Source organism: Colobus angolensis, unplaced genomic scaffold, assembly GCF_000951035.1.
Source record: "Colobus angolensis palliatus isolate OR3802 unplaced genomic scaffold, Cang.pa_1.0 Scaffold42, whole genome shotgun sequence".
NCBI lineage: Eukaryota > Metazoa > Chordata > Mammalia > Primates > Cercopithecidae > Colobus > Colobus angolensis.
Window position 1 is genome coordinate 2,549,748 of NW_012117599.1, and position 10,867 is coordinate 2,560,614.

Here is a 10,867-nt window from a genome sequence, read left to right on the forward strand (position 1 = left end):
GTAGTAAAAACCAAAGCAACACTGCTGAAAACTGTACTCCAGCCTGGGCGACAGAGTGAGACTCCATCTCAAAACAAAACAAAACAAAACAGAGAATTGTATACTTTAAGAGAGTGAACTTTATGATATGTGAATCATATCTTAAAAGAAACGTAGTAAAAACCAAAGCAACACTGCTGAAAACTGTTATAAATCTGTGAAGGCAAATGAAGGAACCATCATCTCACAGTTCAAGGAAAAAATATCAAGAAATTGTTGATGAAGAGTTATGACAGATTTGGGAGTTCTAATATTTGATCGATAGGAGACCTAGAAGCAGAGAGCCGGAAAGAGGAGTAGCAGCAAGCCAGAAGCAACAGAAGAATTCTTTCCAGAGGGAAGAATGGACTTAAGACTCAAGAATATTCCAACTGCCAGGCATCTCCTTGTGAGACTAACAAATTCTAAAGAGAAAGAAAATCTTTTTCTAGATAAATAACAAAAATCAAATCTACCATTAAGGACAACTAGCAAAAATGAAAAAAAAAAAAAAAATCTGAACTATCTGGTCCATGCGACCAGAGAACTGCTAGGACAGTAAAGAATCTGAGAGCGGAGGCCCACTTATTCCTTTGAGGGCTTACAGTGGTTCCCAAGAGGAAGGCAAGAGGTCCAGAGGCTGCGCAGTGCTTTAAGACAGTGTCTCAGTGCAGCAGTGACAGGGATTGCTTTCTAGGATCCGTTAGGGGAAGGATACTTGACGAAACCCCTCTCACTTTGATCAAGAATCCAGAAGGCTGAATCTAAACCTCTAGAGTAAGGGGAACCAGAAGCAGGTGTTCATAGGGACTACAGGTTTATTAAGTTACTGAAAGTAAACGAAAACATTTTAGAGTGCTAGTGCTCCCTAGAACCTTGCAGAAGTAGTTACAAATCTTGTCTGGAGAAAGCACCATCCTAGGCCTCAAATAACTTCTACAAGCAATTCTTAAAATATAGTATTCAGCGTAAAATCATGATTTCTCGGAAACGTGAGGAAATAAGAAATATGAACAGAAACAATAAGCATCGAAATAGACCCAAAGGGGCCGTATATATTAGAGTTAAGAGGCAAACATTAAAATAACTGTTATTGACTATATGTCCTAGTTAATAGGGGCTGCTATAACAGAATATTGTAGACTGGGTGGCTTGAAAAATAAAAATTTCTTGCTCACAGTTCTGGAACTTGAGAAATGCAAGATTAAGATGCTAGGCTATCTGTTGTCTGATGAGGGCCAGCTTCCTGGTTTGCAGATGGACGTAGTCTTGCTGTGTTCTCACGTGGCAGAGAGCAGAGCAGAGAGAGCAAGCTCTTGTGTCTCTTCTTTTAAAGGCACTAATCCCATTCATGAAGACTACCCTCGTGACCTAATCACCTCTGAAAGACCCCACCCCTAATACCATCACATTGGGATATAACATTTCAACACGTAAGTTTTGATGTTTGCGTCAGAGGACAGACCTACTTAAAGAAACTTTAGGGGGACACAAACATTCAGTCATAACACTGTGGTAAAGAAGAAAAAAGACATTATTGAACATTTTCAGAGAACTAGAAACCATGAAAAGAACCACATACATATTCTAGAATTCAAAGAAAAAGTTCAAGAAGAAAATTTACAAAATGAAGCCAGAGCCATAAAAATAATGGAAAAAAAGCTCAGAGGAGAGTAAAAACAGCATAGTGAGAGGTCTAACATTACATTTATTCTGTATCTTTAAGAAGGAACACAGAAAAGGGTCCGAAGCAATATTTATAGGTGAGCATTTCTCCCAAACGAATACAACAGTTTCACCAAATAAATACAAACGTACCTCGGCACATCAAATGCAACAAATCACCGAATAAATACAAACAAACGTACCTCGGCACATCATAATGAAACTACTGAAGGCCACAGTCAGTGGGAAAATTATAAAAACTGCCACAAAACACAATCTTAAAGTAGCAACAACTAGACCGACAGCTGACTTCATAACAGAAAACACAGAGGCCTAGAGACAATATATTTAAAGGGCTTAGAGAAAATAACTGCTTAGAGAATATTTCCTTCAGGAAGTAAGGTGGAATAAAGACATTTTTTAAACCTTGAAAGCTGAAAGCGTGCCAACACCAACACTTACAGAATAAACAATGCTGAGAGATGTTCCTCAGAAGAAGGCCGATGATTCCAGATGGGCGTTCACCAATAGAGAAAGCACTGAAAATTCCAAGACATGAGATTTGGGGTCAACATCTGGGTTATAGCTGCACGAATAGCAACTATAGAAAAACATGCACACACACACAAATGTGTGTGCTAACAAAAGAGAGAGCTGGTATGGCAATCTTAATGTCAGAAAAAGTGTAATTAGAACCCAGAAGAGTAGATCGAGCTGTGAACAGTGGTTAGTTAGATCACCACAGGTCCTTTCAAAGGATGGAGATAGCCAGTAACTTACTCCACATGAACAAAGATACCTTCCCAACTAAACTCTCCTCAAAACATGCCGAGCTATTGCTCTCCCCCACCCTTCCAGAGTCATATCTCTTCCTTCCCTCTTTGTATTTTTCTGTCTTTTAATCTCTCCTTTTTTCTCCCTGTTCTTTCTTTCATTTTTATTAGTGTCTTCCTTCATCCCATCACTCCTCCTCTCCCTGAATTTTATGTGCATTTGTCTCACCTGTTGTGGACACAATAATATATTTTTAAATAGGAGTTCATACGTTTTTTCTATTTTATTTTAAAATTGCAATAAAATGTACACAAAATGTATTATTTTAACCATTTTTAAGTATACAGTTCGGTGGTGTTAAGTATAGTCATGTATCACTTAATGGTGAGGATACATTCTGTCAAATGTGTCATTAGGCGATGTTGTCCTTGTGTGAACATGACAGAGTGTACTAACAGGATCCCAGATGGTGCAGCTTCCTAGGCTCCTAGGTATAGCCTGTTAGTCCTAGCCTGTTACTGGGTCCATGGTATAGCCTGTTACTCCTAGCCTGTTACTGTGTCCATGGTATAGCCTGTTACTCCTGGCCTGTTACTGTGTCCATGGTATAGCCTGTTACTCCTAGCCTGTTACTGTGTCCATGGTATTGCCTGTTACTCCTGGCCTGTTACTATATCCATGGTATAGCCTGTTACTCCTAGCCTGTGACTATATCCATGGTATAGCCTGTTACTCCTAACCTGTTACTATATCCATGGTATAGCCTGTTACTCCTAGACTGTTACTATGTCCATAGTATAGCCTGTTACTCCTAGGCTACCAACCTGGACAGCATGTTACTGTACTAAATATTATAAGCAGTTGTGTATCTAAACATAGAAGAGGAATGTGTTTGTACTGGGATGTTAGGATGACTGACATCACTAGGCAATAGGAATTTTTCAGCTCCATTATAATCTGTGAGGCCACTGTCATATATGTGGTTTATCATTGATTGTAAATGAACAGTGGCTCACTTAAAAAAAAAAAAAAAGAAGAAGAGCTTTGTTTACTTTGCCATAGAATTCGAATTTTCTTCCGGCATCCATCCATCCACCTGCCAAGACAGGTGGGGCACCATATGCTCAGAGTCAGCCACAGCAGCCACAGGATGCAAGCACGGGTAGCTCGGTCTTAGATTTCATCGACTGTGACTCCTTTGCTCGATCGCTTAGAGTTGGAATAGTCACCGAGGTCAGACCTGAAAGGCTGGACCTGTATGAGGCTTCTGGCTTTGCATTCCACTCCATGGACATGGGAAGCCCCCGTCAGCACAGCCTTTCACTGAAGTTGTGGCATTGCTGTCTTGGAGGGTGCTGGGGAGGGGGCGTGTAAAGAGATTGTTTCAAATTTTAAAAATCACCTCCCTGTGACAACTGACGATATGGTCGTCTCATCTCTTTGAATGTCGTTTACTCTTTGTGCTTTCTTTGAGTGTATTTGGAACAGAGAACTAATGAGAGTCTGGTTTTAAAGGATTCATTTCTTTCCCATCTTGATTCTGTAGCTTGCAGTGAGCTGCATACTCCATCGCTAGATCGAAAGCCAAATAGTTTTGTTGCAGTGAGTGTCACCACCCCTCCTCAGGCATTCTGGACGAAGCATGCACAGACGGAGATCATTGAGGTGGGTGCTGGTGGTCCCTCCCTGAGGCGCTGTGGGACATTCTCTAGTGGTGTCTCTTGTCCTGATGTTCAGTTACTCGTGCATCTGTAGCTGAAGCCGTATTTACGTGAGTTGGTTGCTATTTTCCCGTGGGTTTTCAGTACATAGATATTTTTCATCACATTTACTCATCTGGGTAGCATTTATATTGCCATATCCTTTACAGTTATTGATTAACTATTGGCAGCTTGTTTTTGAACAATGATCCTGTAAGCTTCATTGCCTTGTAAGAGGTAAGACCTAATTCCTTCTTGTCACCTTCAGTTGGCTGTTACTTTGGAAGAGTTGTGCTCATTAATCAAAGCTTACAAGAGTATTAACTATTAACCACTCTCTTGTCCAGACATATCCCTATTTTTGTTGGTTTTTGTTTTTACAGCCTTTTGAGTTTTGTGTCACATGTTTATGTTTTCCACTAAGTTACGTGATAAACATTTATGGAGGGAATTTTGTAAAATCCTTTTAGATCATCGAGCACATTACGTAACGCTAAGTGTAGGAGTTGGTGGCATGAGATTCTGCAGTTGTAAAGTGAAGAATTATCAGACTTAAAGTGCATTTCTTCTTCTTCACCAGTTGTGCATTTTGGAAGCTAGCCCACCCTCTCAGTCTCTTAGGAACTTATTTCCAAGTTCACGTCAACAATTCTGCTTTCTAAGCATTTGTCAAGTGCTCCCTACACATCTAAGCATAGTTTAGGCACTGTGGATGATACAGAGCCCACCAGGGCACAGTCCCTGCCCCGAGGAACTGACCAGCCGGTGGATGGGGAGGCAGAAATGAATATGGCTGCCCCTGTGCACAGCGAGTGTGGGAAGTATTGGAGTAGGAAGCTGAGGAGAGCACCAGGAGGCTGGGATCCTATCTGACTCTGAGGGTCCCAACAGGTTTCCTAGGATGGGGCTTCATGAAATTCTGCTTCAGTATGTCTGCATTTCTCGCAAGCTCCTAAGTGCATTTCTCCCAAGTGCATTTCTCGCAAGCTCCCAAGTGATGCCCAGGTAGCCAGTCGGGGGACTCTGTGTGAAGAGCCCGCCAAAGTTCTGTTGTGGTTATGCAAATGTGTGACCACAGGGAAGGATCATGCGGGTTTGGGGTCTAACTGTATCCTGGTCAGTGTGTGAAAGGCGCACGTAGGAGAGCAAGGAACAAAAGCTTTGAAGGCCATGGTGTTTATCAGCACATGGTAGTGAGCCAGTGTAGGCTTCTGGGCAGGGGAGTCACCTGACCAGATGTCCTAACTTGTATGGGACAGTCATTTGGAGGAGTGAGAGTGGGAGGGAGTGGAAAGAAAGGAGTGTGTGACAGAGACTTTGAAGGTGGACCTTGCAAGGGGAGTTCATGATCACTGGGTGGTTGAGAACAACAGAAGAAGGCACCAAAGTGCATGCCCGGACTTTTAGCCTGCTTGGAAAGGGAGTCAGAGGTGGCCTTAGCCAAGGGCGGGTAGAGGGAGAGATGAGTTGGTCGAGGCCCTACAGCCCACCCAGGTGGAGTTGTCCAGTCAGCTTGACCGCCTGGATCTGGATCTGCAGAGAGAAAACGGAGCCAGAAGCCCAGGGAACGGTGGCTGTGATAATTACCTGGTACCTGAGAGAGTATGGTTCTATGGGGCTTTGGAGGACATGGCTAAGCTGCCGGGAAATAGTCACCTATGATCTAAAAACTAGTGGTTGATCCTAAAAAAAGGATAGCTTTTAAAAAGTCAGGCTTTAATTATTCCAAACACAGGCTTCTAGAAATATATAATAAACCACTTAAGCCATTCATTTTCTCTCTTTCATCTGCTTGTTTGTACCTCTTAAAGGAATAACCCAAAGTAGTAGGTCTAAATACGCGTTACACTTTAAGTTATAAAACTAAGAATGCATGTGGACATCAACTTGTTTCAGTTTTTAGAAATTCCTCCCGCTGAGTGTGAAACCCATGAAATGAATCCTCAGGCACAGCTTGTTTAATGGGCTGATTTATTGTATGTGGATCTGTCGTGGTCTGTCAGACTTCTTTTTTCTCTTTTAAAAAGCAGAGGGTTTTGTTTGTTTGTTTTTCTGATGTATTTATTTAAGCTGCCTTTAGCATTCGTGTTGATTCAAGACAGTGAGAATGTTAGTTTCTCATTCTGAAAATGTTGATGTATTTCAAAAGCAATTACAGTTTAAAAATCCAACCCTGTGTTCTGATTATTTCCTTTTCTATTCTAGGGAACCAACAATCCTATATTTCTGAGCAGTATTGCCTTCTTTCAAGACTCTCTTATCAATCAGATGACACAAGTCAAACTCTCCGTGTATGATGTCAAAGATAGATCTCAGGGAACAGTTAAGTAATGTGTTGTAGTTCGTGGGATTTTCTTCCCTTTGAAAAAATTACATAATCATTTGAATGAGAGGTGAACACAGATTCACTTCACTACTGGCTCACAAGTTAACTCATGTCTAAATGCATTTGTCTTTGCAAATTTTTAAGCTTTCCCATTGGGCTTCTGACATAAGGGTAAGAGGTGCTGTGGGAAGCAGTCAGCTGGACTCTCTGGGGCCATGGTAATTGCATCAGAAGCAAAGCAAGTACACCAATGCTGCCTCTCTTCCTTCTCTTCCTCAGATGTATTTACTGGGCTCTGGAACGTTCATTGTCAAAGATCTGCTGCAGGACAGGCATCATAGGTTGCATTTAACACTAAGGTTGGTGTTCAGTTTTATTCCCTTGGAAGGATCTGGAATGATGAGGTCCAGGGACAGATGGGGAAAGGACTCACTTCCTATACTGAGAGAGCACCCTTCCCTTCCCAGAAGCAGTCTGTCTGGGGACACTGTGTTGTCTGCTGAGGCAAAACAAATTACTGAGCCTATCAGGAAGTGGAAACTTTTAGCATCCATAGGAGATATGAGCACAGCTGTACTGAGCCCTGAAGGAAAGCCTGGATACATATCTAATAATACTGAGTGTGTTTCTCTGTTATTTAGCCCCTCCCCAGTGGAATATCATCTCCCAGACAGCAGGGAGTTTTGTCTGCTTTGCTTCACTACTGTTTCCCAGACACTTAGAATAGTGCCTGGTGCTCAATAAATGTTTGTGGAAGGAATGAGTGAATGAAAGAGAAACCCCCACCGTGTCCCAGGATGGAAAGATGAAAGATATCAGGATGTCAATCCTTCCAAATCATTTTAGGGGCACTTCCCACCAAAAACTCTGACATGGTGTTCTTTTTTCAGAATAATGTAAAAATTGTGAGAACTATGATCTGGGAAAATAATCCAAAATAGCTAGGAAAATTTGACACAAAATTAAGTCCCTGCAATGTTGAGACATTCTGAAGCTACTGTAAGTAAAGTAAAGACAGTATTGTAGGCATTGACTATCTAATCAGTGGACAGGATGAGAGCCCTGCAGCAGCCCTTAGTTTGTTTAGAGAACTTCATTCAGGAAAAAGGAAAAATCTTAGGTAAAATGAGAGGGATTGTGTAAGGAAAAGGACTTTGAGAAAAATACTTAGTTACATCATGTGTCATAGTTAACTCTAGTTGGGTTAGAGGTAAATGTACAAAATGGACACCATTTGTTTTAAAGGAGCTAAAGGCGACTGATCATTGAACAGATACAGCAGGAAAGGACTTCACAGGCACGAGGGCAGGGCAAGGAAATCACAAAGGAAATGGTCAGTAGATGGGACCAGACAAAAATTTAGAACCTGGTTAAGTGAGACCTTGTAAAGAGAAAGCCTGAAGTTCCAGGGTGTCCCCAGGCTCCCTGGATGGATCAGATGAGCCCAGGCTGCCATCAGTCTCCTGGATAAAATGAGAGGGATCACGTAAGGAAAAGGTGTCAGGGCGAAGCTGACTGAGGCTGGGGTAGCATCAGCTCTATCATCTCAGGATTCAAGGGCTTCCAGAAGCCCTGGCTGGATTCCATTAGTTGGAGTCCAGGCTTAGGCCTTGGGCTAATATAAACCTGAGGGTGGAGTGGGAAGGAACAGAAAAGGGCCCAGGGCCAGAACAAGGTGTTCCTTAGTCCTCACTCTGGCACGTGTCCCCTTCACCCTCTGGGCAGGGGTGAGCCCAGGCACTGGCAGCAGCTCAAGAACAGCATTGGCTCCTCCTCAAGGAGGCCCCCTCTGACTTCACCCGCACGTCCACACTTCCCTGTGGTGCATTGTCCGTTCAGACACAGCTCTCCACTGTGCCCCGTGGTTTCCTCGTCTGTCTCGCTGGGGAGGAGCCCTGTGCACACAGTGAATGCTGACTGACTGGTCAGTCAGCTTGGCCCTGCAGCCCCCAGGACCCTGATGACCCAGTCTGAGGGCTAGGGCTTTGCATTTCAGCAGAAAAGAAGCACAGTTGCAGCACCACTCATTAAAGCATGTTGTACATCACAGGTCTGCAGAGAGTGACCGTGTGGGTAACATCACCGTGATTGGCTGGCAGATGGAGGAGAAGTCAGACCAACGGCCCCCTGTGGCCCGGTCTGTGGACACTGTCAATGGGAGGGTGAGTTACGCCACTTACCTCCTCTCCTTTAAAAGAGCAAGGGAATTAATCAGTAAAAATGCGGATCTCGTGGACCTAGCCCTTGTGCTCAGCAACGGGCAGGGCCTGCTGCTTGATGCTGCTCCCTGTGGACACTCTGGTCCTCCTTAGGCACACCTTGAAGCAGGAAACAGGGCTCCCGCCTGTAAAGCCCTGCTGCCCTGGAGCCTGCCTGTGTTCTGGGTGCTATACTAGCCACTTCTAGAGGGCAGGAGTAAGCGGGAAAGAGCCCTCCTGGAAGAACTGCAGTCAGGGGGCAACTTAGGGGGTGTGGAGGGCAAGCGAAGAGGCATTTAGGACCCAGGCCATCTGTCCTGTTTTGTTAATACCTTCCTCTCCCAGACACATGCATGCCCTGCAGTCTCCTGGTGCATACCTTCACCTTTTCATATCCTCCCCTCTTCCCCGATCCTCCTCCCCCTCTCCAGCTACACCCTCCTGCACCCACTCTCATGTACAGTCTCTCACACAGACACTCAAAAATTCTAATTTCAGAGCCCCAACGCTGGTAAGTAGTCATTGTTGTACAATACAGAGATGTCTCATTTCACCCAAAATAAGCCCAGAATGTTAGTTCTGGAAATATCCCTTGGCATCATCTATTCTCTTCCTTTCGTTTTGTACATCAGAACACTGAAACACAAGGTGAAGTGACTGAGAAACCACGCATGCCTAGAGAATTATGTGTGCATGAAGTGGTTCAACACACTGGGAGGTGAATTACTTTGTGGCTTGAGCAGCATGTTTATTGTGGAGGTCATGGTGGATATTCATCTTAAGAGTTCTGTTGTGATGTATTTAGGCCACTGTTTCTGCTGAATGTTCTGGAGTCATCTGAATCTCACAGTTTTCTTGTGCATTTCCCTACACATTATCAGATGGTTCTTCCCGTCGATGAAAGCTTGACGGAGGCATTAGGAATCCGATCCAAATATGCTTCATTGCGAAAGGACACTTTGCTGAAATCGGGTAAACAGCTTCCTCCTTTGGTATTCTTGCCTCTTTTGTGAGTATCCACTTGGGCCCGCAGTCCCCTTTGCTCCCCACCTGCTGCGATTGTCCCAGCCATGCACCCTAATTGTCACCTCTCTGCTGCTTATCCTCGTGTTCTTTTTGCAGCATATAAAGAGTTACTACAAAAAACAATAATAATTTTCCTTGAAAGAGGATTAAAAAATGAAAAGAGTCGGTAATACTCCAAGGAAGTAATACTTCATCTCACTCTTTCCTGTTTCACATTGGGATTGGTGACTGGCAACAGCCTCCCTGCCCCCAGCTGCTTGCACTTTAGAGTTAGTCACATGTTCTGGGACAGGAAGATTGCATGTTGCTGGGAAGAAGTGTTCAGACCTAGTCACTTGGTGGGTTTTCGGTGTAAGCGTTTTAATTCCCATGAGATGAACAGTGAGAGGACTTGAGTTGTCACCATCCCTGAGGGCCAGGAGAGAAGAACCCATGAGACAGGTCTGCAGCCAGTTCATATGCAGCCTGTCTCCCCTGTCATCCCACCTTAGTGTTCGGAGGCGCCATCTGCCGCATGTACCGGTTTCCAACCACTGATGGTAACCATTTGCGGATCCTGGAGCAGATGGCAGAGAGTGTGCTCTCCCTGCACGTGCCCCGGCAGTTCGTGAAGCTCCTACTAGAGGAAGATGCAGCCAGGTGAGGCCACACGGAAAGGCTGACTGTCCATCATACCCATATCACGTGCCCCTTCCTTTCTGAGATATAGCGGGCAGAGCACGGGCATCAGATAGACCGGACTACAAACACAGCCTCTCCCCTGGCAACTCTGTGGCCTTGGCTTGCCTAAGCCTCAGTGTGCTCATTGGGATCATGGATTCCTGTGCAAGGATTTCATAAGACAATGTGCTTGAACCCAGATGTGTGTCCTGCACTCAGAACCGCCTCCCTTCTCTTCTTTCCTCTTTTTTTTTCGAAACAGAGTCTTGCTCTGTCACTCAGGCTGGAGTGCAGTGGTGCAATCTCAGCTCCACGCAGCCTCCGTCTCCCAGGTTCAAGTAATTCTCCTGCCTCAGCCTCTGAAGTAGCTAGGATTACAGGTGTGTGCCACCAGGACTGGCTAATTTTTGTATTTTTAGTAGAGATGGCATTTCACCATGTTGGTTAGGCTGGTCTCGAACAACTGACCTCAGGTGATCCACCCACCTTGGCCTCCCAAA

General features: G+C 44.3%; 1 protein-coding gene across 4 annotated transcripts in view; it reads left to right on the forward strand.

The window, feature by feature from the left end:
* Positions 1-10,867, forward strand: part of INPP4A (inositol polyphosphate-4-phosphatase, type I, 107kDa) — a 71,899-nt gene that overhangs the window by 10,945 nt on the left and 50,087 nt on the right. For all 4 annotated transcript variants that reach the window (XM_011956543.1, XM_011956546.1, XM_011956544.1 and 1 more), the window contains exons 4-9: positions 4,004-4,122; positions 6,363-6,479; positions 6,763-6,842; positions 8,534-8,645; positions 9,563-9,653; positions 10,199-10,346. In XM_011956543.1, the coding sequence (XP_011811933.1) occupies positions 4,004-4,122; positions 6,363-6,479; positions 6,763-6,842; positions 8,534-8,645; positions 9,563-9,653; positions 10,199-10,346 (667 nt within the window). The remainder of the gene's footprint in view (positions 1-4,003; positions 4,123-6,362; positions 6,480-6,762; positions 6,843-8,533; positions 8,646-9,562; positions 9,654-10,198; positions 10,347-10,867) is intronic.